The 27,709-nt window shown below is 45.3% G+C and overlaps 1 protein-coding gene and 1 pseudogene across 4 annotated transcripts; one reads left to right on the forward strand and one right to left on the reverse strand.

Annotated features, from left to right (window-relative positions):
* Positions 1–5,494: 5,494 nt before the first annotated feature.
* LOC142048934 (E3 ubiquitin-protein ligase TRIM7-like) lies at positions 5,495–11,973 on the reverse strand. 4 transcript variants are annotated; one of them, XM_075076290.1, is made up of 10 exons: positions 11,779–11,973; positions 11,185–11,283; positions 10,744–10,770; positions 9,568–9,594; positions 8,582–8,608; positions 8,103–8,129; positions 7,453–7,479; positions 7,184–7,204; positions 6,971–6,997; positions 5,495–6,471 (listed from the first exon to the last, which is right to left on the reverse strand). In XM_075076290.1, exons 2-10 carry the CDS (start codon positions 11,219–11,221, stop codon positions 5,975–5,977), a joined length of 717 nt encoding a protein of 238 aa, XP_074932391.1. In that variant the 5' UTR covers positions 11,222–11,283; positions 11,779–11,973; the 3' UTR covers positions 5,495–5,974. The 4 variants fall into 4 exon arrangements, with proteins under 4 accessions (XP_074932391.1, XP_074932393.1, XP_074932392.1 ...); XM_075076292.1 differs by lacking the exon at positions 11,185–11,283 and having other exon boundaries at positions 11,779–11,915; XM_075076291.1 differs by lacking the exons at positions 7,453–7,479; positions 8,103–8,129.
* Positions 11,974–18,480: 6,507 nt separating this feature from the next.
* LOC142048910 (butyrophilin subfamily 2 member A1-like) lies at positions 18,481–27,081 on the forward strand (annotated as a pseudogene).
* The last annotated feature ends 628 nt before the right edge of the window (positions 27,082–27,709 follow it).

A 27,709-nucleotide genomic window follows, 5' to 3' on the forward strand; every position in this document is an offset into this window, starting at 1 on the left:
AAAAAGGATGGGAAACAGCCCCCCCTAAGGTAGGGCAGGGCGACAGCTCCTTCCAGAAATCCCGCAGATATTTACAGCCACTCACGGAGGGGTCATTGGCGAGGAGAAATGAGCGCTTACCTTCGCCTAACAAGCGGGGCCTTGCAAAATAAAAGGCAGTTTAAAGTACTGGTGGTTGTGGCTTTAATTTGAAGAATAAGTAGACTTAGCTACCACCTAGGAAGGTCTCGGCCAGTTTACGTGGTGCAGCAGCCTTAATCCCGGCCTGCGCTGAGCTGGGCTCTGGGCACCCATACAGCTCCCCCGCCCCGCTATTGCAGTCGCCGTGTGGCCTTTACTTCCTTACGCCTACAGATTTACGCCTGTGTGGATTACGTGGCCTGACACCCCTCATGCCTTGTGGTTCTCCTGCCGGGAGGGACAAAGTCAACGGCAGCGTGGTGGACGAAGGCACATGACATACACGTAAGATGGGGATGAATATGGCTCAGCTGGGGTGATTCTGCTGCATGAGAAGCACCGTCCTTGATGAAAACCTGTGCGAGAGCCAAGTAGTTTCACACCGACTCTGGCAATGCAGAAATGTCCAGCGGCGTATTTCGGAACAGCGGAGTGGCACCTCCCCCATCTAAAGCACAGTGCCATCTAAGTTTAAATATTTCGAATAGTTTTTTCCTCTCTAGCTGAGCAGAAATTTGATCCGCAAAAGAAGTAAGTTTTCCGTGTCAAACTTTGCCTTTAATTTCTTTAACAAATGTTTTGAATATTTGTTTAGTGTGAATTACCTTCTTCCTTAAGGTAGAACCTTACGAAGATCAACAAGGAGAAGTGTAAGATCATGCACCTGGGAAAACATAATCTGGGGGTGCAGCACACACTGGGACCCACCTGGCTGGAGAGCAGCTCTGTGGGAAGGGCCCTGGGGGTCCTGGTGGGGGGAAGCTCAACATGAGCGAACAGTGGCTGCTGCAGCCAAGAAGGCCAACAGGATGCTGGGTTGCATCAAAAAGGGCATCGCCAGCAGAGAGAAAGAGGTCGTCATCCCGCTCTACTCAGCACTTGTCAGGCCACACCTGGAGTCCTGTGTGCAGTTCTGGTCCCTGCTGTACAAAAAGGATGTGGCCAGACTGGAAGGGGTCCAGAGAAGGGCCACCAAGATGATCAGAGAACTGGGAAGCTGCCATACAAGGATGGGCTGGGAGAGCTGGGTTTGTTCAGCCTTGAGAAAAGGAGGCTCAGAGGGGATCTCATCCCCATGTACCAGCACTTAGGGGGTGGCTACAAAGAAGACGGAGACTCCCTTTTTACACGGAGTCGCATGGAGAGGACAAGGGGGAATGGACACAAGTTGCTCTTGGGGAAATCCCGATTGGACACGAGAGGGAAGTGTTTCACAGTGAGGACAGTCACCATTGGAATAATCTCCCCAGGGAAGGGGTTGACTCGGCCACGTTGGACACCTTCAAGAGCCGCCTGGACAGGGTGCTGGGCCATCTTGTCTCGACTGGGCTCTTCCCAGAAAGGTTGGGCTAGATGATCGCTGAGGTCCCTTCCAACCTGTGAGTCTGTGATTCTGTGTGATTCAGGGTACTTCACTATCTCTACTATACCAGGCTTATCACTGGATTCTTGATGGGTATGAAGGAGCTAAGAAATACAAGAGCATTCCACTAATATCTTACCTTTCTGTTTCAGTTTACAGCAACTCCAGAGTAGAGCAAAGTTCACGACGATGCTTGAGACTGCTGCAGCTGTTAGTAAAATGAATGGCGGAGACCAACCCGTACTTTTTAAGAAGAACTGTATTTAGTATTTCATGGAATTGGAATTAAGTGGATCACCCAGTCTCTTAGGTGGCTTAACAGAACTCCTTTTCTGGAATGTGCTGTCTATGTCCCAAAGGGCCCCACAAATCAGGAGACTGCAGGCATATACAGCATTTCTCGTTCAGAAAATCACACAGATCAAAGGAAGAACAATCTTATGAGCTTTGCTTAAGCTTCTAAGATGAATGTGGGAAACAGCAGTGAAAAGTGTATTTCATGTGAAGCTTTCTAAAGAAGAGAAAGGACTTTGAAGTGAAGGAGATGAAGGATTTGTGATCAGTCTCTTCAGTGGGGAACCAGAGGTACTCTGAGAGTGCCAAAAGTAGGCTTGGGCTGGTAACCTTCTCTGCCCAGTTATCGAGGACAGCATTTAAGAGCGTACACGTAAATTTATCTATATATCTGTATTGACAGAAGCCACCCACCCTGGCTTCCAGTGAAGAAGCATCCCTTATCCTACCAGACCCTTCCCTTGGCTCTGTACCTTATCTACAGCTCCTCTGAGTGGGGATTTTCCGCACAGTGGAGGGGAGAAGTGATAAGGTGATAGAAGGCACCGCATCAGAGGTAGGAGGCCTGGAAAACTGTGCCGGTTACTCTTCACAGTAGGCGTTGTCTCTTACCTCGTTGCTCAGCTGCCTTGTTACCCCTTTAACAAAAGCATTGTTTGACCGTTTTCCTTCTTTACTTGCAGGTAGGGGAAAAAAAGCTCCCTGAGCACCAGCAAGGCGAGCTGCGTGCCTGGTTCGGAGCCGGGACGGCTCCTTTCGCAGCGACCTTCCTGCCGGCACTCATGTCCCCGTGGAAAGCTGAGGAGTAGGAGCGCCGACAGCTAGCAAGAGGACCTGCTTGCAAGCCCAACATTTGCCTTGCCCGTCTCTGCAGCACAGGAGGCTTCTCTTATCTTCTTCTCCGTAACTTAGGCCTTGACATAAAGTGTACTCTGAGGGGCTGAGCTCCTCGTAATACAATTCTTCTCAGTTGCTCCCCTAAATATTAATAACAAGGCAGTTCCTGACATCTTGGGTGGAATTATTCCGAGCAGCGCTTGTAAAATTAACCTCGGTACTAATAAAGATGCAGAATGTGTGAACTGGTCCTTCGCTACTTAAAAGTATAACCTGCCAAAGGACGATAAGCAGCTACTTGTAGGCGTAACTTCCACTCCAAAGAGCAGAGGCTCATAAACTGGCCAATGTCAGGTAGCATTTGGCCGGCTGCTGCTGGCAGAGGGAACTTTGGTACTCCTTCCTGGCGGTTCACCTGCACAATTCTCAACAGGACTTCTGATTTTTACAAAAAGGTCACTGTTAAAGCAGTATTTGCTCTGAGGTTTCTGCAGGCTTCTATAGCCTGCCCACCCTTCCCTTCGCCACTCATTTCTCCTCTTGATAGAGTTGCTTTGTCACCAGCACAACGAGACCCTCCTGCTGCGTTTTATTTGCTGTGGAACAAGGCAGTCAAAAAAAAAAAAAAAAGAGAAAGAAAAGAAAATCTGTGTAAGGAAACGTCCATGGATTTGTGGTTTGCAGTCAGTGAGAGCTGTCAGAATAAACCAGGCAGAATAAACATGCTTATGGCAAAAGCAAATGGAAAAACTGGGCTGGAGGAGAGATTCTCCTTTCCCAGCAGGTTTGCTGACACTAACAGGAGTCAGGTGAAGGGTCTGGAGCACAAGCCTTCTGAGGAGCGGCTGAGGGAAGAGGGGCTGTTTAGTCTGGAGACAAGGAGGCTCAGGGGAGACCTTACGGCTCTCTACAACTGCCTGAAAGGAGGTTGCAGCAAGGTGGGTGTTGGTCTCTTCCCCCGTGTCACTAGCGACAGGACGAGAGGAAATGGCCTCAAGTTGCACCAGGGGAGCTTTAGGTTGGCTATTAGAAAAAATTTCTTTGCCACAAGGGTTGTCGAGCAGTGGAACAGGCTGCCCAGGGAGGTGGTGGAGTCACCATCCCTGGAGGTATTGAAAAGGTGTGTGGATGTGGTGCTTAGGGACCTGGTTTAGCGGTGGACTTGCTAGGTTAACAGTTGGACTTGATGATCTCAAGGGTCTTTTCCAACCTAAATGATTCTGATTCTACGATTCAAGGAGGAGGCCCCCAGGTTGCTCCAGTTCCAGAGAGCAAAACTGACGTTTATCATTTTCAGAAAGCTAAGCAAGACTAACAGCAGAGGATAGGCAGTGGCACAGCTCAAGCCTGCCTGCAAATAAATCCCACACGTGCTATGGTCAGTAAGCAGGAGTGCTGTGAACCTAGACGTGCTGCTGACATAGTGCACTGACAGAACCGTAGGCCGCTTCCTCAGCCGTGTTTTCCGGGTTATCCGTTGGCTTCCTGCTGAGAATGGATTCCTAACCTGCAAACAGTGTCCCCGTTGGACAAGTTCACTCGCTCCCCACAGGCTTTGAGGGCATTTTTAAGAGCGCTGCCCAAAGTGAGTCGCTGGTCCGTGTCACCCTTCTCCTAGGTTCATTTCTATTTTGGGAAATCAGCTGTATTCTCAGTCCACCCTGAGCATCCACGGCAAACCAGATACTTTTCACATTCAGTACTTCTGCAGGCAGACTGTGCTACATTCCCAGTCCCGTTCCTCCTAAGGCAGCTGCTCTTGATAGCTCCTGGTGAACCAGCTTGACCTTAAAGGTGCTATAGAAACTTTGTACGGACTTGGCCAAATGCAGAAAGCAGTTTCCACTGATTTAATGGGCGTGGCTGTATCGCGTGTAGGTTTCAGTAGTGGGCGGTGGGGGCTGCAGGGGTGGCCTCCATGGGAAGAGGTCTAGGGCGGCCTTGTGCCAGACACGGTTCCAGCAAGCTCCACAATGGCCCCACCACACACCAAAGCTGAGGCAGTCAGAGGAGTTTGTTGCAACTAGGTGAAAATGTATTTGCGAAAGGGCAGAAAATGCCGGAAAAGGGAGGGAACACAAGACTGGGAAACGCCAGGAAGTCAGAGGAGGAGGAGGAGGAGGAGGAGGAGGAGGAGGAGGAGCTCCATGAGCAGGCACCCCCCTGCAGGGATTGCAGCCAGTGGACAAGCCCAAGCTGGAGCAGGTACACCTCTGAAAGGATTGCAGCCCATGGAGGACCCACCCTGGAGCGTAGCAAAAGAGTGAGAAGGAAGGAGCGGCAAAGAGAAACCACTGTGTCCTGGCCCCAACCCCCTGCACTGCTTGTGGCCTCACTGGAGAGACTGAGTGTAACCTTTGGTGATAGAAAGGTGTGGGGAGGGGTGTCTGGAGTGGTGCTGAGCCTGGGAAAGGGTGACAGGTGATTGAAATGTTTGTCTTTTCTTTCATTTCATGATACCCAAACCAGTAGCAGTGAGTTCAGTTAAATTCCCCAAGTCTAATCTCTTTTGCCCGTGACAGCAATTGGTGGGTGACTTCTCCGTCTTTATTTTGGCCCATGAGTTTTCTCCCTCCGGTTCCTCCTGTTTTCTCCCCTTGCCCTGTTGGAGGCAGAGGGAGCGACCATCTGTGCTGGTGCCTGGCTGGGAGCCAGGGTCAACCCACCACAGTGATGCAGAGAAACGAGGTGTGCTCGGTTCCCTGCCAAATTTTAGCACGTTCTTGGTAAACACAACCTCTCTTTTAACTCTTTTTCCTACCATAGGTTTTCCAATAAACTTGAAGTTTAAAAGAAAAGTTTTCAAAATGACACATTTTTCCTTCAAAATACATTTATTTCATTTCTTGATACATGAATGGCAGAGTTTGGCGTGCCTAACTTCAAGGATGGCATCCAACCTAACATAAATACAGAACATGGAGTACAAGCCATGTTGCCTAGAGAAGAAGGAAAGGCAGGCTGTAGAACGTCACCTAAACTACAATTCTGTGTTCAAGCAAGCGAAACCATTGCTGTTCTGTGAAGAGTTTCATGGTCTGTAGTGGGAACGCAGACGCCTGCCTAGAGTTTTCTGAATCTGGCCCCAATCTTCCTTAAACTAGCTGATTCTTTTTTCCTTTCTCAGTTCCTGTCCACCCCCACCCACCCCCACCCCCCATTTCAGCCTCAGGTTTCTTCTTTATTAATTTTACAATACCGAGGTCTGAGATTCAACGCTTCCCTCCTTCTTTCCACAGAACTCTCGCTCCCTAACCCGTTACATCTCACAGCTCCAAAGAAGCTTTAGAGGGACAGGGATTAAGACTGGGTGGATAAGAGGCTTTTGGAGAGAAATGGGTAAAACCTTTCTGCAGGTTCCTTTCCGAGCCTTAGAGGCATTCTCACCATGACACGCATCCGCTCGGCTTCATAAAAGTTCACTTGCCCTTCCTCCAAGTCCAGAAGCACACCGATCATGGAATTACTCATCTGCAGCTTCTCAATCCTGCGGTCTCCTTCGCTAGAGAAAATCTCCCCCTGGGACCTGTGCAGAGCCCAGTAGTCCTGCCCAGGCAGGGTCCCTTCCTCCTCCTGCCTGCCTTTCTCCCTCACCACCCCCAGCACCCAGCCCTGCTGCTGGCCCACCTCCACCTCCCAGTAGTGTTTCCCAGCTGCAAAGCCTTCCTTCCCCACCAGGACAGGCACTGCGGAGGGAGCGCTGGGGCCAGCAGGTTCAGACGCCTGGCCCTCCACGGCTGGAACCCCTGGCACCTGGAGCTCCACAACTCGGCAGTCAGGATTCACAGTAAGGCGAACTGGAGGGGAAAATGAGAATCACGCGATGAGCGGAGCGGCTCAGGGACGTCTCTGCGCGGGGCTATGGGTTGAGGCGCTCGAGGCTTGGAGTGGTCCTGGCACAATTCAGCAAAGCATGTAAGCTTTGTTCCCCAGAAGAGGGCATGCGGTCACTGGCGAATGCGCTGAGAGGCACCTGGGAGCTCTCACAGCCGTGTCCTCGCTCCACGCGCAAGTCCACATGCTTTACAATCAACCTCTTTTTCTCTTTTCCATATGCCCATCCGTCCCCTCCGGAATTGTGTCCACACCCCACCCCAGACTTTGACCTCTGCCACCAACTCCTTTTCTTGGTCTTCCCGACTGCCACATCCCAGCCTCCTTTCCTGTTAATCAAGCCGGGCATATTCCTGTGCCTCCAGCTTAGTCGGTGTATCTCTAAAATGATGGCGTTGGCATTTCAGGGTAGCGTGGAGATATGGCTGCTGCATTTTCACACCCGTCCTCCTGCCGGCTTACCTTTGTGGCTCCGGGCTTCCCAGAAATCTACAGAAAGAAAACGGACAATACGCTATTCTATTTTCATGTGGCGGCTAGGTACTTCTCAGAGGGAAATGCTATCAAGTCTACTAGTGTGCAATTCCTGTCATCACTGTGATTCTGCACCAGTGATGACCTTTCTCCTCTTCACTCACCCATGTTTCTAATTACCAGCGTTTTTAAAGCACTTACCCAGCTCTGCTTTCAGTCGACCTGAAAGGGAAGGGAAAGATATGCCAGTCACTAACATTTGTTTGGTTTTCCTTTTTTGTTCCAGTTTTTCAAAATAGGACAACCCCCAAGCGTGGAACAGGAGACTATTCCTCCCCATAGGCTGATGTTTCCCTATCATTACTTGGTTTCAAATCTAGGGATAATGTAGACATACCGACCTGAAGACTGGTCTTAGTGCTTCTGAGCTTGACAAGAATGTCAGATTTACATAAAATGTGTTTTCTTACCAAAGCGTTTTTTGAGTTTGGACTTTGCTGAAAAGGAATAGCATCAGTGAGTGATGTAAAAACTCAAGGCAAAAATGAAAAAGCACTTGCGAGAAAGACATTAGAATTACATCCCCAGTTGTCCCCCATGGGAACAGTGTGTACACTTATGTGGGAGACCGCTCTCGTTAAATTTGCAGGATGAAAGCAATCAGAGTTTTTTTCTTAGTAACGTGAGAAGAGGGGAAGGAGAGAATGAGAACGCTAAGCTGAGAGTTCGGGTTCTGTGACATTTGCTGTTGTGTCCAGGTGAAACGAGGTGCTTCGGAACATGGTTTAGTGGTGGACTTGGCAGTGTTAGGGTAATGGTTGGACTCGATGGTCTGAGGGGTCTTTTCCAACCTAATGATTCTCTGAAGCCACAAGGGAGAGAGAAAACCTAATGCAGAGCCCTGAGAGATGTCAATGGAGCACCACCTAAGATACAAGGCATCCTGCATGTGTAGGCAGAGAGGTAAATAGCACTGGCCTCTTTGCCGTGTAATCGCTTGTAATACCATTTCTGAGAAGTCATTTTATACAAAAATAAGCTAATGGAACAGAGTAGCTTATTTTCACAGAGGCTGGGCAGCATCCATTCTCAATGACTATTTTAAGAAAATGAGGTTTACCTGCTCGATTTTTGGTTTTCTCTTCCTCTGAAAAGTTCGGCACATAGGGTGAAAGAAATAATATTAACAGAGTACTTATTGGATATAAGCTGGAAGTTAAAAGTTGCTTGGTGGACTTTCGCACTGCATTCCATAAAGCCTGAAACTTGTGTCATATCTGCAGGAAACACATCCTTCCAACACACTTTCTACTAGATTGCTTTACAGCTAAGCACACACAAAAATTCTACAATACTTAAAGTCTTTCTTTTCTGGAAAAAGAAAAAGTAAATACCTCAGAATCTGCTGGAGATTTTCACACGAAAATGATTCAGTTCAGCTGAGCCTTGCATTTCATTTTAAATGCTTCACTACATTAAACAGTGCCCGCAAACCCAGTAATCAGACCAGAACAAACCAGCCAACCCAGAAAAAAACCAAAACGGGTATAACTTTAGCACAAAGGCGATTAAACACAACAAACCACAAAAGCATCTTACCTAACATCGACTTCAGTAGGTTTTTCTCTAGAAAAGACAGTACACAGATATCAGTGTAAGCTCTTTGACGGAGTTTCTTCAAGCACTCAGCAATACCAATAGATGAACCGCATAACCATATACCAAGTGCACCCTGGATTAAATGGTCAGCTGCTTTGGGTGAAGTACATGTAAACCCATTCAACAATTTAACCCGTGAAAGTATCCTGTTATTTCAACTGTATTATATCTAGATAACTCATTAAGTTATTATTTAAAAACTCATTAATCAGGGTGGGAACGAGGCTTGTTTGTGCTGCTGGTAGAGGTCTTCTTTCAAAGCCTGTTGAGATCATGCCTTAACTGGCCACATTCAAGAGGGATATTCAGGTGCATCGGCACCTAGTGCATTTGAGATGCCCTGGGGTATCCCAAGGGGCAGGTCGATGCCCCTCTAAAAGGCCTGTGGTCTCCTAGAGAAGCTCTGTCAGATACAAAGACCACTGAGGTATCTGCTTCCTTCCAGGATGGCAGCTAGGAGACAAGTGGGATGACCAAGGGCGTCACAAATGATCCAAGGCACGTGTACGTACACAAGTGGATTGGAAGATGCATAAATAAAGTTCACAGGGTTTACAGGGCCACCCAACTGACTAAAGGTGCTTCTGAATAACCTCGAAAAAGGCAGAAGAGTGGTCACCAGGAAGAGAAGGAGTGCTAGAAGCTTGCTAAGAGCTTTCCATCTAAGAGCAGAGATTTGGGCTGAGTCTTCCAAAAGGTCACTGCTGGCCCATGCTACGTCCTTGTAAACACCTGCAGTCTTCGCTAGGGAATAGACCTCACGTGGGATATGGCGTGCGGTTGTCCCTGGATTCCTTAATAGTGGAAAGGGCTGCCTCTCCTGCCATTACTGTATTGATAATCACATTTAAATATTGTTTCCCTGAATTTACGTCACTGAGACCTCTGAACGTCTTAGCACCATTTCAGATGCAAAGGACTTTTACCTTCTTCCATTTTCATCTTCGCCTTCACTGAAAAACAAAGAAAATGAATCATAATGTTAATTATTGTTGTAAACTTCCCTTGCCACGCAGCAGCGTACTTTATGTACAAACAGAAATCAGTGGGGTTAAAACTTTAATTTAATTTAACCTAGTAAACTTCCCAAAGCTTCCTGTTAGTCCAAAGAATTCTAACTTCTTATGCCAAGACATGTCTCATTTCTAATGGAGTTCACAAAAAATGAGGTAGCGTTCTGAGGCACCCAGTCCTTCCTAGGCGAGTCTTGTCCCACCTATAGCCCACCTGAGGTTCAGAGAACAGGAATAAGTCCCTTCTGGCCTCGTGGACGTGTGTCTTCAGCTGCCCAACCTGGTCGAGGAACAGAACCAGATGTGCCCCAGGAAAGGGGATGGTTCATGCAATGCATTTGTTAGAATAGTCCCTGCTGGGGTTACGGCGCGGCTCGGTTCGCACCCTCCCAAAGGACAAGCAGGAATTGTCTAGGTGACAACATGAGCCGAGGGCCAGTGCCAGGAGGTGGCTTGTCTGTGGGTGCTCCGTCCTGGTGAGCAGCAACGTTCAGCACAATCCACAGGAGCTGTGCCATGCCCCAGCACCCCGTGGCCGTGGGGTTGGCCTCCGTGATCTTTCAGGGTCCCTTCCGACCCAAACTGTTCTGTGATGCTATGCCAACTGGTCCATTTTATTCTCAAGTACCGACACAGGCGGTGAGTGCCAAACAAATGAATTCAAAGACTAAATTGCTTTCAGAGCCTTGAGATGGCCTTGGGTTGGATCCTTGAATTGCTCTTGACTGTTTGGTTTATTCATTTAGTCCTTCCTCTTCCAAAGAACCTGAGGAATGCTTCTGGTCAATTAATGAACTCTGGAAAAACTGCAAACCAAGCTTGGGCGTGTATGACACGGTAGAGTATGTCAGTCAGCATATAGAAATGACTGGAGCTTAATGAAAGAAGGGAACAGACTCTGTTCATAAAGCACAAATGGAAAAAGCTCCTCCAGGAACTTATGACATTGTGCCGTGCAAAACTAAAATTGAAAACTGCAAAGCATTTGGATGCAACTAGAGCTGCTAACTAGTTCTGTAATTTAGTATAAATAAACCTTCCAACTTACAAATTGTCATCATATTCATATTCATCTTCCTCATTACTTACCCGAGCTAACTGTTTTCTTGTGGTTACCTGGTTAAAAAAAAAAGAGCAAAAAACCTTTATTTGCATGTTTTTGTAGAGCAATAATGGCAGAAATCAGTTCTCTGATTTGTCTCTAGCGTCATTAGCAGCACTCCAGCGTTATCTCCCCAATGATCCCAGAAAGGAAACTCCACACGTAGTTTAGCTCACAGAGCCCTTCTTGTCGGACCTAAAGCCGTCTGAGGTAAGGACCTGCAACCTGCAGTTTGCCCTGTGCAGACCTTGTACTTTCCCACCCCTTTTTTTCTTCCATTTCCTGAATTCCATCATTAAACAATCATTAAACAATCATTAAACGGTGATTTTGCTTGTAACCTTTTATTACAGTCACGGATTTCAGTATGAACTGTTGTGATCACGTTTCCATATGTTGACTGAGATAACGCGCAAAGAAATACTTACTTCTCAGCTTAGAAAACACAGTGGAAATTAGGACCATGCTAAGACATAAAATTACCAGGAAGATAATCCGCCATTTTGAAATGGAGGGAAAGAAAATATCTGTAAAAATGACCAAAAGGAGTTCTATTAATGATTAAACATAAAGACAAGTGTAACTTTGGATACAGTCAATACACCTGAGGAGATGGTGGGTTTGTATTTGACTTGAATCTTACTAGTCATGTTGCTGAAGAAGAGATCTAGCCCTCCCCAGCAGGACTAATCCAGGGAGAGTTTTCCTCTGGATTCAGAGGATTCAGAACAATGAAAGAGACCTCTGAGATAGGGAGACAGGTGATATCTGGAAACCATCACCTTGTAGAGTTGTGAAACACTTAAATGTTTGTAAGGAACTTTAAATGTTCATTAGAATGTCACCCTCAAATGAGAGTAACGTATTCCCACTGATCCAGACAAGGAGGGGCATTTTTAATTCCAAGCTCAAGTCATTCTCTGCAGGCTGTAAATAGCAAACCACCAGCTCAGTGTTAATGCAAACCCTTTCACAAACCTAACCGTTCGCAAGTCTCTTTCAGCCACGTTTCAATTCCTTACCTGAATAGCAAGATCCAAAGTATCCATTTTAAATTTCGCATGGATTATGGACGTGAGGAACCTTTGGCTTGTGTTACCCGAACAGTCATACTTTCTCCTTCCATATCTGTAGAGGAGATAGACTTCACTAATTTCCCCGCTAAAGCTTACAAGTGTTAAAACCTGAACTTTCACCGTGCACAACTTTTTGCCCTTGGGTGCAATCTCCCAGCCAACACAAGCAGGTATCAACAGGAGATCGCCAAAGGCTTGATTTGCCTACACGCCTAGATCCAAAGTACAGCCAGAGGATTATGTCCCAAATCCTTTTGTACCTGTGCAGAGCAACTCATTTCCTAGTATGGCTCCCCGACAATTAATAAAACTGAGAACACAGAATGAATGGGAGGTAGAGAAACCAAAAAGGGGTGTTGCATGAGCCCATTGCCAGGGAGATTACTCCTTTTACTAGGGAGATCTGAAGTTAGAAGTATGACTATACAGGAGAGAGGCCAGGTAGGAAACCATGGCAATTTAGCAATGGTGCAATTTGGAGCTTTAAAGGGCAAGACCTTATGATGCAATTCCACCAGCTTTATTTAGGTATGGGAGAGAGGGAGAGGAAGTTATGGTCTGTAGTGAGCAGGAAAATAACTTGATTTACAGGACTCAGATCCTTCACAGAGAAAAAGACTAATGAACATCTCCATGGGGCTCAATTCCCTTTCACTTAAAGGTGGGGTGGATTCTGCACCCAAACGTGTTGCAGGTAAGGGGCCACAGCTAGATTTAAAACTCTGGGCGTTTTTGGTGGATTCTGGGCAGGATCAATCATGTTGGAGAGCTGCCTGTCCCTCCTTGGAATGTAGAGGGAGGATAAACCTCCAGCGGAAACCCCAAACCTCACGTTCAAACAGCCAATGTCACAGCCGCTGAACTGCACCCGGGGAATCCAGGACTGTGATTCTTTTAACAAAATATGGTGGGTTACCATATCGTGAGATGAACCATAACTCAACCACCACTGTCTTTGAAAATCTCAGGAAAATAAGTACTTGTTTCACACAAAGTCGATCTCTGTAAATACAGGCACCTCCTCCACAAACATGGCATTGAGGGCCATCCTGAGAAATTAATGGAAAGCTAAATCTTGACACATAGAGGTGGCCTCCCATTATCAAACTATTGACCAAAATCTCCACTTTTCTCATCATCTGCATTTGTTCCCTCACACCCTGCCTCCTCAGAAATGAGCCAAAGCTGTATTTAAAGTTGCACCTACACCACCTCTATTCAACAGAGTGATGGGAACATAAAAGGGTGTATTCCTTCTGCTTGAAATACTGTTACAAAAAAGCTGTCAGTGGTAACTTCATTCCTGAAGACTAACTCCTGTGCTGCCGTAAAGAAAGCACTGTCCGATTGCCTCGTTAACTGAAGGGGTTGGTTTCCAGAAGCACTGCTAGATTAGGCTTGTATTAGACGATACCAAAGCAGCACTTTGTTATCTGTGTCAGGTAGCTTCTGATGAGAGACGTTAAAATCTTCTCTGGAAGTTACACGTTAGTTGGGCAGAAAAGACCTGCTGTCAATACTTCCCCCTGCTAAAGACCAAATGTGAGTTTGCTTTGGTGATGTCGCCTTTGGTCTGCAAATGTTTAGACTCACTTTCTAATAATTTGTAATGAGAACAGACAGTGCAGTAGAAGGATTAGAGTTCAGAATAGAAGAGTTCATTTCCTCAAAAGTCTATGGTGATTTACACTATTGAAGCATTTACATTACTGCAGTTTCAACTTATTCTCTGCTAGTTAGCTCAACAAATTCCAGCAGGCAGCCCAGGTGTTCCCACTTCATTTCATTATGAAACATAGCTTTTCTTTTCCTGATCAACAAAGTCACTAAAATCTTTCTGTTCAACAGGTTTCCTTTCATATATCACCTTCCTCCTAATTCAAGTCATAGAAATCTGGAGAATTTCTCAGAGCTGAAATATTCCTGCCTTAATTCTTCGAAGCTGAATCAAATTCCGCAGAACTAAGGAGTTGTGCAGTCCATGGACTTTGGTCTGGGTCATTAAAAATCTCCCAGGCAGAACGCTGCATTCCTGGGCATTGGTGGCACCATCCACACCTGGATGATATGGGGAGTGCAGCTGAGAAATTCAGCCCTAACTACTACGGTGATCTCAGACAACCCTTCCTCCACCTGCATCCCTAAGGAAGTTCATCCATGCTTTACGTGTGCCCATTTTCTAGGTGGGGTCATCACTGACGAGGCTGCAAGATGCCCCTGCAGAATTCACCTCATCAGTGATGACTCCATCTAGGAAATGTCAAAATTTGCATGAGAAACCATCACATTTTTGCAATCTCAATGTCATCGTAGGCTCCATCATTCAGCAGGTTCATTTTCAAGCCATCTCCTCCATGCTTTCTTTGCTTTTGTCTCTGGAAAGACCATCTTGCAAAACATGCTCCTTCAGAAGGCCCTTTTGCTGTGTGATGGTAGGATTTAACACAAATGCGCCAATGCCAGATGTCCTGGTGTAAAAAAGCACAAAAATATCTATTTTTTTCAGTTATCTTGGAGGGTGTTTGAGAGCAGGTCCAACGGAGTGTTGAGCAAAACCCTGCCTGGAGTGATGGGAACCCTCTCTCTTTGCATCAGATGTGCCAGTGGAGGTTTCTAGGAGGTTATGTCATGTCACGTCATGCCATGCCATGTCATTTTTATTTTCTCAGACAGCATTTTGGCTAGCTCAAGAACTCCAGCACTACAGTTCCTGCAGGGAAAGGGATTATGGCTGCAGCCCTACTACATTGATTAATTCCCTTGGAAAAGCACAAATACTCGACTGTCTCTAGACAAATAAGCAGCTGTTTTCATAGGCCTTACAGAAACTTCATAGCTCTGAGAAACTCCACCGCTGAATCAAATTTGGATAAAATTGATCAATTTTGCCTCAAAAGTTAGAAGTGTGAAAGAGATGAGCACAGTTTGCCTTCGTAGTCTTTGTTTTCAAGTCAAGCCTTTGTGTCAAGAAATAACAAAGATCTGGCAAAACACGTAATCAGTAAGTTTTGAATTTCCCTGACAAAAAGAAAGAAACACAGGACAAAAGACACCCCATCCTCCCCCCTGAAAAAAAACACAAATGCCAAAACAAAAATCAAGAAAACCAACCTCAAAGCATATTATTATACCACCACACCTAAAAGCTCTGGGACATCCCTGTTTCAAGAATTTTCAGTACAATCTGGATATAGGAAGAGTCAACAGTCTCCTGAGAGCACTAAATGCTCGTTCACAGGATGGGCAGGAGTCAGAAAAACTGCAGGATAAAAATGAGATGAAAGTTGGCTGAAATTGTTTCCTGATCTTCAACAGGACATAACAAGAATTATAGGCTGGAAAATTCCAACACTCCCAATATACTTGCAAACAGGGAAACATTTGAGTGTGTGATAGAAAAGAAATACCCTGGCAAATCTTTCGTGACGTACTTGTGAGTCTTACTGCAGTGCTTTCTGGCTAAATGCTGGCTGAACAGAGAACGGTTTTGCACGGGCAGATGAGGAGGAACATCTCTACTTTGGTCCACCTGGGCGTACAGAGGAACAGGTTGGGAAGCAAGAAGCTGTTTTGGTCTTGCAAGTTGAATCTTGGCAGCTACCTTTTCCCCAGTTACACTACCCAATCCCCTCTAGCCCTATTGGACGTGGAAAATGCAATCACAAGCTTCAGTGGTAATAAAGATATGAGGACTAAGGTTCACCACAACCATATCCCATGGAGAAGTCTTAAGGTTCTCACTATTCAGGTAAGGAATTATACTTTTGCTAAATCCATGTAGAAAACCCATTTTATTTACTATGATACTTGAATTAACTGGTGTGGATTTAATTGGTTGCACTGACAGGCATGAATCTGCCTGCTGCAGATGCATTATTGCCATTTTCAGATGAGAATACCTCTCTCTGACAGCACTTGATTTTATCAGTGACTGGAGATGTGAGAAAAAACACAGAAAAGCAGGGGAAATCAGGAGCTGTTTTATCTATAATTAAGTTGTGTTGTGCCCTTTCAGCTCACTAGTCAGTTTGGGTAACGTATCGTTACTGTGAGTATGAATTAGTTCAGCAGTGAGTTGAAAGCAAAGGTCTTGGGAGGAATTTGGAGAGAGTCACATTTGTTAGATCACAAGTTTCTGTTTAAAATGTTGACATAAGTCAACAGGGAGATCAATATAGTAACATCGCTCCTGGGAACTTACCCATGAGGTTGTTTGGGGTTTTTTACTCTAAGTAAGGAAAAGAAGAAAAAAAAAAAAGATGGTCTGCTAACATCAAAAGACAAGGTGAAATGCTTTAAGCTCCTCACTAATGAAAGGAAATAATTTGCCAGTGAATATATTTCTGGAAGACAAAGGTAAATATGGACTGCTGAATAAAGGAGGCAAAGAGTATAGCTCCTTTGCACCATTTATGTGGTTAAATTTGTTCAGATGAGTAAAGGAAAGATGTCCTGCAATCCTCTTTGCCTTTGACAGCATCAACCCCACTATCTGTGAGTTCATTCATCTTTTCCCCGATTATTTTAGCTCTGCAATTACATTTGTTATTTTGCATTGCACGCGTGAAGAGGCCGAAGCACTCACACAGGAATTTTGTCTGGAAGCTTTGCTTTTGGTCGTGTGGATGATTAGGAAGCCTGGATGTTCATGGGTTCCCCCTTTTGGTGGCTGGCAGCTATTCATATACTGATTTTTCAATGCAGATCATGTGTTATTTCAGGTAAGGAATGTTCCATTTTGAATATATTTTAATGAAACGGCTTATTTCTGCCTAGGTTCACAGAAATGTAAAAGTCAAAAACAACGAGTACAGATCTTTCTGCTTTTTAACTTGGATGACATAAAATATCAAATTAAAACACCGGAAAAGACCCTCACGCAGTCTGATATATGTTAAGATACCTAAGATGTCTGCGTAGGCTGGAAGATATGATAGGGCTGCAGGAGTCTTTTAACCCTCTAGACTGGTGAATTGGGGCCAGCTGGGAAGCTCTGGGGTAACTCAGCACTAGACCACTAGGCGTAGCCCACTGAATTGTGCCTTGGATTTGGTTTTGGATTTGGCTCGCAGATTTAGCTGCCTACGTTTAGCTTCCTAGAAGCAGGTGTCTTCACGCAAGCTCAGCATCTAGGATAAGATTCAGCTGCTCACACATTGGCACGTACTGCTATTTAAGATACTGTAGGGTTGTCTTCTTGCTTCTTGGTGTTCCAAAATAGAACAGACCTACCAGGTAGCCAGTGTCACATTTGCCAGTCATGTGCCTAGAGTACCTGAGGGCATCAAAGACGGATGATCAAGGAACTCAGTTCTACCCAATGAACAGACTCACTCCCTACTGTAGAATGAACTGAGCAGACTATTGGCTAGGTCTCCGTTGACAAGAGTAGGAATGTAGCCCAGTCAATGATAGAACTGGAAATGCCAGGTCAGTGGCAAGTCTCTCTCTCAGTCAATTCAAAGACAGAAGTTTTGCTTTTAGTGCTCTTGATGATTAGGAAGCCTGGACATCTGTTTTTAGATGCCCAATTTCAGACCTTAATCCCACTCCCTGTGAGTTATTCAGGTGCTGAACCGCACACACCTTGTGCCATTGTAAACGCTTTGGTCTATCTGAGATTTCCTCTTAAATGGAGCTGGCAGATGTGGCAGAAGACCAGCATAGGCTGGGACCCTTGGGGCTCGATCAGAAGCAATCCCGTACAGCATATGAAGTATCAAATATTTCCTCACTGTTTCATGGTAGATTTTTAATTTGCCATAGAATAAAGTCAAGTTGCTATGATGCGACTTCTTTGCAAGTCCGTGTTGGTTGCTATCTATTTTGTTATTTCCAAGAGCCTTTCTTCCTTTCTGGTATCCTCCTTGGAACTGAAATGAGAATGACTGCTATAAAATGTCCTGGTGTTCCCTTTTTCTCCCTTTCAAAGATACATATTGAGGGTGGGATTTATCTCATGTAGCATTAGAAATATGAAAGCTGCACACCTAACCCCAGTAGAGTAACCCTAGAGTTCACCATTCAAAGAAAAGGTCTGGAACAGAGAGCCATCGGCCCTTGAAAAAAGGCTGATCTCTGAAACTGCCTGTTTCTCCCCATTCATTGCAAAGGGAAACCAGCTCAGACGTAGATGACCAAATCATTGTACATGTGATTCAGGTGCCTACACGTCAATGCCTGGCGTCCTTCTAGGCACTGCTGTATTCTGGTCTGTTCTCCAGCTGCTCCTTCACATGAGAGCGGACCTGCTGCAGGTCGTAAGCCACATCCGCCGGTGCCACAGGGATGCCTTGCTCACCCTACGACATGTCAAACGGTACTAAGTACCAGCGTTTGCACAATTAAACCCCACCTTTACATTTTTGTTAGATAGATCCTACATCCTGTATTTGACCTTTCTGCAGCCGTCTCAGTGCTCACCCATTTTCCATGATTTCTCAATAGCCCTTGATTAATGGCCACAAACTTGCTTAAGTTAGTTTTCAAAATGATGAAGGATAAACTCCATGAGCCTCAACAAATGTGAACATTACTCATCTAAGCAATCTACCATGTTATTTTTCCATTTTCTTCTGGATGCCTCTCCTATTGACAGTGATATTGGTTCTGTTGATTGCCTGATGTAATGCCACAAAAAAATGTGGTATGGACGGACAGAAACAACTGTCGTTTTATCTTTACACAGGTCAATTTATTAGCTCCCCTCCTAACAGTTCCATCATTGGAGTCATTGGAAAAGGGGTTGTTCTGCCCTGCCACGTGGCAGCAGATAACATTCCTGAGGTCTTCTCTGTCCAGTGGATATTTCATGAAGAGTCTCAAAAAATAACTGTGAGCAGATATGATGGGAAGAATAAAAAGGAGAAACAAGGTGAGAGATACCAAGGCAGAACAGAATTCTTCCACAGTGAATTTAGAGCTGGCAACATGTCTCTGCACTTGAAGAATGTCAGGACCTCTGACAAAGGATCGTACACTTGTGTGGTCTCTTTCAATGCCACGTACCATGATGTGTTGATTGAACTGCAAGTGGCAGGTCAGTGGCAATTCTCTCTCTTTGCATTCAGAAATGGAGCTGAACAAAAACATGCATATCCACCCCCGACTGAGGGGATTATAATGTAAATTTAATATAATTTGATGTATAAAATATCTTCGGGGGGTTGTTTGGTTTGAGTTAGTTTTCCCTAAATTAATGTCTATAACTGATATTTGAGGTAAGCTTTAGTTCTAGTTTGAGATACCTTTATTCAGGTACCCAAACACTTGTAACTTGAGAGTACAGTCTCCCTTCGTATTCAGTGAAAGCCCAGTCAGGAAGTTCAGGGAACCCTGCAACTATTCAGCTGGTAAATGTCAATTTAATTTACATTTCTACTGTGCAATCAACCACTACTGAGCTGATTGCCCTGAGCTTCTCTCTGGGCAGCATAATCAATTGGTCCCATCCCAATACCTCGCTGCTTACCTTGCTGCTTGTCCACAGCAGGAGAACAAAGGCATGCGTAGGCCTTCATTGCTCCTATTTCTATTTCAGTACCTTAATAGATACCATCTTCATGGGTAGCTTCAGTTAATGTGGACAGCAGGGAAGTGGCCGTGTGTTCCTCCACGCTTTCCCTGTCACACATGAACCAGTTTCCACTAGACAGGTATTGTGGCATCTCATACTGCAGCCAGATTCTTCTGAAGATGCCTCCTTAGCTTTAAAGCTCCAGATGAAGCACAGGATTAACATCTAAGTAACACTCTAATGTAGTCTTCTAAGATCCTGAATATAAACAATACATTTCTTTTAACTGTAGACAAGATCTGTACCATGTCGGTAGTGGTTTTACTTGAAATGATTAGTCTAAGACCGTAATACATTCTGTTTCCATGGACAGATTGCACTAGTTGTTCATAGGCCTCCTGTAATCCATTAATTGTCAGAATTATATGGAATTTTTATCTTTTTTTAAGAAAATTCTGGGAAATCCCACTGGAAACTTCTTTCCAAATAGCTATCCGCAGCTAGCTCTCTGTGCTGTAACCTCCATTTAGTTGTTCCTTATTCTCGATCTGATAGACCCTGAATTGCTGACCATAAAGAAACATCAGGGCCCCAGTCTCTGTCACACTTGAAATTCAGAAAAGTCTTTCTATGTACTTCCATACAAATGTATAAAAAAAAAATTGTTGAAGTCAAGATAATAAATTTCCTGTTCCTAGTACTGGTTGAAACGGAGAATACGTATGCTTTCTCTTAGCTAAAGGCGGTGTGCCTTCCATTTTCCTGAGGAGTCACATGAAGCAGGGCATTGGCCTCACCTGCCGTGCAGCTGGATGGTTTCCTAAACCCGAGGTCATTTGGCTGGATGGCCAAGGACAGGTCCGGAAGGAACTATCGACCACAAAGATGACGATGATGCCTGCAGGCCTATACAGTGTCATAACTTCCATGAACCTAGAACCGGGCTCTGACATGGAAGTCTCCTGCCGGATGGTCAACAATCTGCTAAATGCAACGAGCGAGTCTCGAGTCTTGATCTCAGGTGGGTGAGCTCTGTAGTCACCTGCTTCTAAGATTAAAAACACAGACTCTCTAAATGGCATGGGTCCCATTTGTATGTCACGAGCTGGCCTGAAGATGTATTCCCAGAATCTGTGTTGGAAAAAAAGTTCATGAGACCTGCAGTCTTCTTCCACTTTTGTTTCTAGTTGACTGCACAGCCTTCGACAGTACCTAGTGACTCAGTTTCCAGTTTCAAAAAGGGGTTGGGTAGTATCAAGACCTTCTTCAAATTTAAGGCAGTCAGACTGTTGGAGCTGAATATAATTGGATTAAGAATGCAACTGCATGCACATACAAAAATGACCTATTTCCATAGCGATGGTCGAACACTCTAAAGGCTTTCGTTATCCAGAAACAGGTTACCAGGCCATTTATGTGGGTTTATGTGCCCTGGTGGGTTTCACAGGGCTGAAAACGATAGTTACAGATACAAGAGTTCAAGTGATAATTTCAACACCTCACAAACGTTTTTGTTCTGTGTTTATATCTTCCCACATTTTAATACGTGCATTGCTGTGTAATCGTGGTGTGGATAATATCAGGCCTCCCTGTACCCTGTAGAACTTTGCACGTTTCTGTCTGCTGGGTATATAGACAAAACGCAGGTAGTCTGAAGCAAGTCTCATAGGGCTGGACCCCAAAAAGAACTTCAGCACCACAAAGCCGATGTCTAGGTCTGGAATGGGAGCTAGAGTGCAGTGTAAATCTCTTGAGGAAGTGCTTGAGGGAAGTCCCTTTTGGGATGGCGTCAAGAACTCCCAGAACATCGAGTGTGGAGATACCCCTGGAAAGAGAAAATAGGAAACAGCCAACGTGGGGAATGTCTTCAGTCTTACTCTCCTTCTTGGCTTACACACTATACTCGGCATATAAGGATGAATCAGATATTCATTCAATCAAATTAAACAAGAGTGAAGGCGTCTCTCTTGCCCATTGGGGATGGTTTCTTCCTTCATTCCATCACCGACTCAGTTTAGGATGAAATGCAACACATCCAAGAAAAAACCGGAGAGCCAGTCAGTGTTGGTGCCTTTCTCGTGACTCATGACCTGTGGAAACCTGTCTCCCTATCTCAGAGGTCTCTTTCATTGTTCTGAATCCTCTGAATCCAGAGGAAAACTCTCCCTGGATTAGTCCTGCTGGGGAGGGCTAGATCTCTTCTTCAGCAACATGACTAGTAAGATTCAAGTCAAATACAAACCCACCATCTCCTCAGGTGTATTGACTGTATCCAAAGTTACACTTGTCTTTATGTTTAATCATTAATAGAACTCCTTTTGGTCATTTTTACAGATATTTTCTTTCCCTCCATTTCAAAATGGCGGATTATCTTCCTGGTAATTTTATGTCTTAGCATGGTCCTAATTTCCACTGTGTTTTCTAAGCTGAGAAGTAAGTATTTCTTTGCGCGTTATCTCAGTCAACATATGGAAACGTGATCACAACAGTTCATACTGAAATCCGTGACTGTAATAAAAGGTTACAAGCAAAATCACCGTTTAATGATTGTTTAATGATTGTTTAATGATGGAATTCAGGAAATGGAAGAAAAAAAGGGGTGGGAAAGTACAAGGTCTGCACAGGGCAAACTGCAGGTTGCAGGTCCTTACCTCAGACGGCTTTAGGTCCGACAAGAAGGGCTCTGTGAGCTAAACTACGTGTGGAGTTTCCTTTCTGGGATCATTGGGGAGATAACGCTGGAGTGCTGCTAATGACGCTAGAGACAAATCAGAGAACTGATTTCTGCCATTATTGCTCTACAAAAACATGCAAATAAAGGTTTTTTGCTCTTTTTTTTTTAACCAGGTAACCACAAGAAAACAGTTAGCTCGGGTAAGTAATGAGGAAGATGAATATGAATATGATGACAATTTGTAAGTTGGAAGGTTTATTTATACTAAATTACAGAACTAGTTAGCAGCTCTAGTTGCATCCAAATGCTTTGCAGTTTTCAATTTTAGTTTTGCACGGCACAATGTCATAAGTTCCTGGAGGAGCTTTTTCCATTTGTGCTTTATGAACAGAGTCTGTTCCCTTCTTTCATTAAGCTCCAGTCATTTCTATATGCTGACTGACATACTCTACCGTGTCATACACGCCCAAGCTTGGTTTGCAGTTTTTCAAGAGTTCATTAATTGACCAGAAGCATTCCTCAGGTTCTTTGGAAGAGGAAGGACTAAATGAATAAACCAAACAGTCAAGAGCAATTCAAGGATCCAACCCAAGGCCATCTCAAGGCTCTGAAAGCAATTTAGTCTTTGAATTCATTTGTTTGGCACTCACCGCCTGTGTCGGTACTTGAGAATAAAATGGACCAGTTGGCATAGCATCACAGAACAGTTTGGGTCGGAAGGGACCCTGAAAGATCACGGAGGCCAACCCCACGGCCACGGGGTGCTGGGGCATGGCACAGCTCCTGTGGATTGTGCTGAACATTGCTGCTCACCAGGACGGAGCACCCACAGACAAGCCACCTCCTGGCACTGGCCCTCGGCTCATGTTGTCACCTAGACAATTCCTGCTTGTCCTTTGGGAGGGTGCGAACCGAGCCGCGCCGTAACCCCAGCAGGGACTATTCTAACAAATGCATTGCATGAACCATCCCCTTTCCTGGGGCACATCTGGTTCTGTTCCTCGACCAGGTTGGGCAGCTGAAGACACACGTCCACGAGGCCAGAAGGGATTTATTCCTGTTCTCTGAACCTCAGGTGGGCTATAGGTGGGACAAGACTCGCCTAGGAAGGACTGGGTGCCTCAGAACGCTACCTCATTTTTTGTGAACTCCATTAGAAATGAGACATGTCTTGGCATAAGAAGTTAGAATTCTTTGGACTAACAGGAAGCTTTGGGAAGTTTACTAGGTTAAATTAAATTAAAGTTTTAACCCCACTGATTTCTGTTTGTACATAAAGTACGCTGCTGCGTGGCAAGGGAAGTTTACAACAATAATTAACATTATGATTCATTTTCTTTGTTTTTCAGTGAAGGCGAAGATGAAAATGGAAGAAGGTAAAAGTCCTTTGCATCTGAAATGGTGCTAAGACGTTCAGAGGTCTCAGTGACGTAAATTCAGGGAAACAATATTTAAATGTTGATTATCAATACAGTAATGGCAGGAGAGGCAGCCCTTTCCACTATTAAGGAATCCAGGGACAACCGCACGCCATATCCCACGTGAGGTCTATTCCCTAGCGAAGACTGCAGGTGTTTACAAGGACGTAGCATGGGCCAGCAGTGACCTTTTGGAAGACTCAGCCCAAATCTCTGCTCTTAGATGGAAAGCTCTTAGCAAGCTTCTAGCACTCCTTCTCTTCCTGGTGACCGCTCTTCTGCCTTTTTCGAGGTTATTCAGAAGCACCTTTAGTCAGTTGGGTGGCCCTGTAAACCCTGTGAACTTTATTTATGCATCTTCCAATCCACTTGTGTACGTACACGTGCCTTGGATCATTTGTGACGCCCTTGGTCATCCCACTTGTCTCCTAGCTGCCATCCTGGAAGGAAGCAGATACCTCAGTGGTCTTTGTATCTGACAGAGCTTCTCTAGGAGACCACAGGCCTTTTAGAGGGGCATCGACCTGCCCCTTGGGATACCCCAGGGCATCTCAAATGCACTAGGTGCCGATGCACCTGAATATCCCTCTTGAATGTGGCCCGTTAAGGCATGATCTCAACAGGCTTTGAAAGAAGACCTCTACCAGCAGCACAAACAAGCCTCGTTCCCACCCTGATTAATGAGTTTTTAAATAATAACTTAATGAGTTATCTAGATATAATACAGTTGAAATAACAGGATACTTTCACGGGTTAAATTGTTGAATGGGTTTACATGTACTTCACCCAAAGCAGCTGACCATTTAATCCAGGGTGCACTTGGTATATGGTTATGCGGTTCATCTATTGGTATTGCTGAGTGCTTGAAGAAACTCCGTCAAAGAGCTTACACTGATATCTGTGTACTGTCTTTTCTAGAGAAAAACCTACTGAAGTCGATGTTAGGTAAGATGCTTTTGTGGTTTGTTGTGTTTAATCGCCTTTGTGCTAAAGTTATACCCGTTTTGGTTTTTTTCTGGGTTGGCTGGTTTGTTCTGGTCTGATTACTGGGTTTGCGGGCACTGTTTAATGTAGTGAAGCATTTAAAATGAAATGCAAGGCTCAGCTGAACTGAATCATTTTCGTGTGAAAATCTCCAGCAGATTCTGAGGTATTTACTTTTTCTTTTTCCAGAAAAGAAAGACTTTAAGTATTGTAGAATTTTTGTGTGTGCTTAGCTGTAAAGCAATCTAGTAGAAAGTGTGTTGGAAGGATGTGTTTCCTGCAGATATGACACAAGTTTCAGGCTTTATGGAATGCAGTGCGAAAGTCCACCAAGCAACTTTTAACTTCCAGCTTATATCCAATAAGTACTCTGTTAATATTATTTCTTTCACCCTATGTGCCGAACTTTTCAGAGGAAGAGAAAACCAAAAATCGAGCAGGTAAACCTCATTTTCTTAAAATAGTCATTGAGAATGGATGCTGCCCAGCCTCTGTGAAAATAAGCTACTCTGTTCCATTAGCTTATTTTTGTATAAAATGACTTCTCAGAAATGGTATTACAAGCGATTACACGGCAAAGAGGCCAGTGCTATTTACCTCTCTGCCTACACATGCAGGATGCCTTGTATCTTAGGTGGTGCTCCATTGACATCTCTCAGGGCTCTGCATTAGGTTTTCTCTCTCCCTTGTGGCTTCAGAGAATCATTAGGTTGGAAAAGACCCCTCAGACCATCGAGTCCAACCATTACCCTAACACTGCCAAGTCCACCACTAAACCATGTTCCGAAGCACCTCGTTTCACCTGGACACAACAGCAAATGTCACAGAACCCGAACTCTCAGCTTAGCGTTCTCATTCTCTCCTTCCCCTCTTCTCACGTTACTAAGAAAAAAACTCTGATTGCTTTCATCCTGCAAATTTAACGAGAGCGGTCTCCCACATAAGTGCACACACTGTTCCCATGGGGGACAACTGGGGATGTAATTCTAATGTCTTTCTCGCAAGTGCTTTTTCATTTTTGCCTTGAGTTTTTACATCACTCACTGATGCTATTCCTTTTCAGCAAAGTCCAAACTCAAAAAACGCTTTGGTAAGAAAACACATTTTATGTAAATCTGACATTCTTGTCAAGCTCAGAAGCACTAAGACCAGTCTTCAGGTCGGTATGTCTACATTATCCCTAGATTTGAAACCAAGTAATGATAGGGAAACATCAGCCTATGGGGAGGAATAGTCTCCTGTTCCACGCTTGGGGGTTGTCCTATTTTGAAAAACTGGAACAAAAAAGGAAAACCAAACAAATGTTAGTGACTGGCATATCTTTCCCTTCCCTTTCAGGTCGACTGAAAGCAGAGCTGGGTAAGTGCTTTAAAAACGCTGGTAATTAGAAACATGGGTGAGTGAAGAGGAGAAAGGTCATCACTGGTGCAGAATCACAGTGATGACAGGAATTGCACACTAGTAGACTTGATAGCATTTCCCTCTGAGAAGTACCTAGCCGCCACATGAAAATAGAATAGCGTATTGTCCGTTTTCTTTCTGTAGATTTCTGGGAAGCCCGGAGCCACAAAGGTAAGCCGGCAGGAGGACGGGTGTGAAAATGCAGCAGCCATATCTCCACGCTACCCTGAAATGCCAACGCCATCATTTTAGAGATACACCGACTAAGCTGGAGGCACAGGAATATGCCCGGCTTGATTAACAGGAAAGGAGGCTGGGATGTGGCAGTCGGGAAGACCAAGAAAAGGAGTTGGTGGCAGAGGTCAAAGTCTGGGGTGGGGTGTGGACACAATTCCGGAGGGGACGGATGGGCATATGGAAAAGAGAAAAAGAGGTTGATTGTAAAGCATGTGGACTTGCGCGTGGAGCGAGGACACGGCTGTGAGAGCTCCCAGGTGCCTCTCAGCGCATTCGCCAGTGACCGCATGCCCTCTTCTGGGGAACAAAGCTTACATGCTTTGCTGAATTGTGCCAGGACCACTCCAAGCCTCGAGCGCCTCAACCCATAGCCCCGCGCAGAGACGTCCCTGAGCCGCTCCGCTCATCGCGTGATTCTCATTTTCCCCTCCAGTTCGCCTTACTGTGAATCCTGACTGCCGAGTTGTGGAGCTCCAGGTGCCAGGGGTTCCAGCCGTGGAGGGCCAGGCGTCTGAACCTGCTGGCCCCAGCGCTCCCTCCGCAGTGCCTGTCCTGGTGGGGAAGGAAGGCTTTGCAGCTGGGAAACACTACTGGGAGGTGGAGGTGGGCCAGCAGCAGGGCTGGGTGCTGGGGGTGGTGAGGGAGAAAGGCAGGCAGGAGGAGGAAGGGACCCTGCCTGGGCAGGACTACTGGGCTCTGCACAGGTCCCAGGGGGAGATTTTCTCTAGCGAAGGAGACCGCAGGATTGAGAAGCTGCAGATGAGTAATTCCATGATCGGTGTGCTTCTGGACTTGGAGGAAGGGCAAGTGAACTTTTATGAAGCCGAGCGGATGCGTGTCATGGTGAGAATGCCTCTAAGGCTCGGAAAGGAACCTGCAGAAAGGTTTTACCCATTTCTCTCCAAAAGCCTCTTATCCACCCAGTCTTAATCCCTGTCCCACTAAAGCTTCTTTGGAGCTGTGAGATGTAACGGGTTAGGGAGCGAGAGTTCTGTGGAAAGAAGGAGGGAAGCGTTGAATCTCAGACCTCGGTATTGTAAAATTAATAAAGAAGAAACCTGAGGCTGAAACGGGGGGTGGGGGTGGGTGGGGGTGGACAGGAACTGAGAAAGGAAAAAAGAATCAGCTAGTTTAAGGAAGATTGGGGCCAGATTCAGAAAACTCTAGGCAGGCGTCTGCGTTCCCACTACAGACCATGAAACTCTTCACAGAACAGCAATGGTTTCGCTTGCTTGAACACAGAATTGTAGTTTAGGTGATGTTCTACAGCCTGCCTTTCCTTCTTCTCTAGGCAACATGGCTTGTACTCCATGTTCTGTATTTATGTTAGGTTGGATGCCATCCTTGAAGTTAGGCACGCCAAACTCTGCCATTCATGTATCAAGAAATGAAATAAATGTATTTTGAAGGAAAAATGTGTCATTTTGAAAACTTTTCTTTTAAACTTCAAGTTTATTGGAAAACCTATGGTAGGAAAAAGAGTTAAAAGAGAGGTTGTGTTTACCAAGAACGTGCTAAAATTTGGCAGGGAACCGAGCACACCTCGTTTCTCTGCATCACTGTAGTGGGTTGACCCTGGCTCCCAGCCAGGCACCAGCACAGATGGTCGCTCCCTCTGCCTCCAACAGGGCAAGGGGAGAAAACAGG

The sequence above is a fragment of the Phalacrocorax aristotelis genome, chromosome 29, assembly GCF_949628215.1.
Source record: "Phalacrocorax aristotelis chromosome 29, bGulAri2.1, whole genome shotgun sequence".
NCBI classification, from domain to species: Eukaryota; Metazoa; Chordata; class Aves; order Suliformes; family Phalacrocoracidae; genus Phalacrocorax; species Phalacrocorax aristotelis.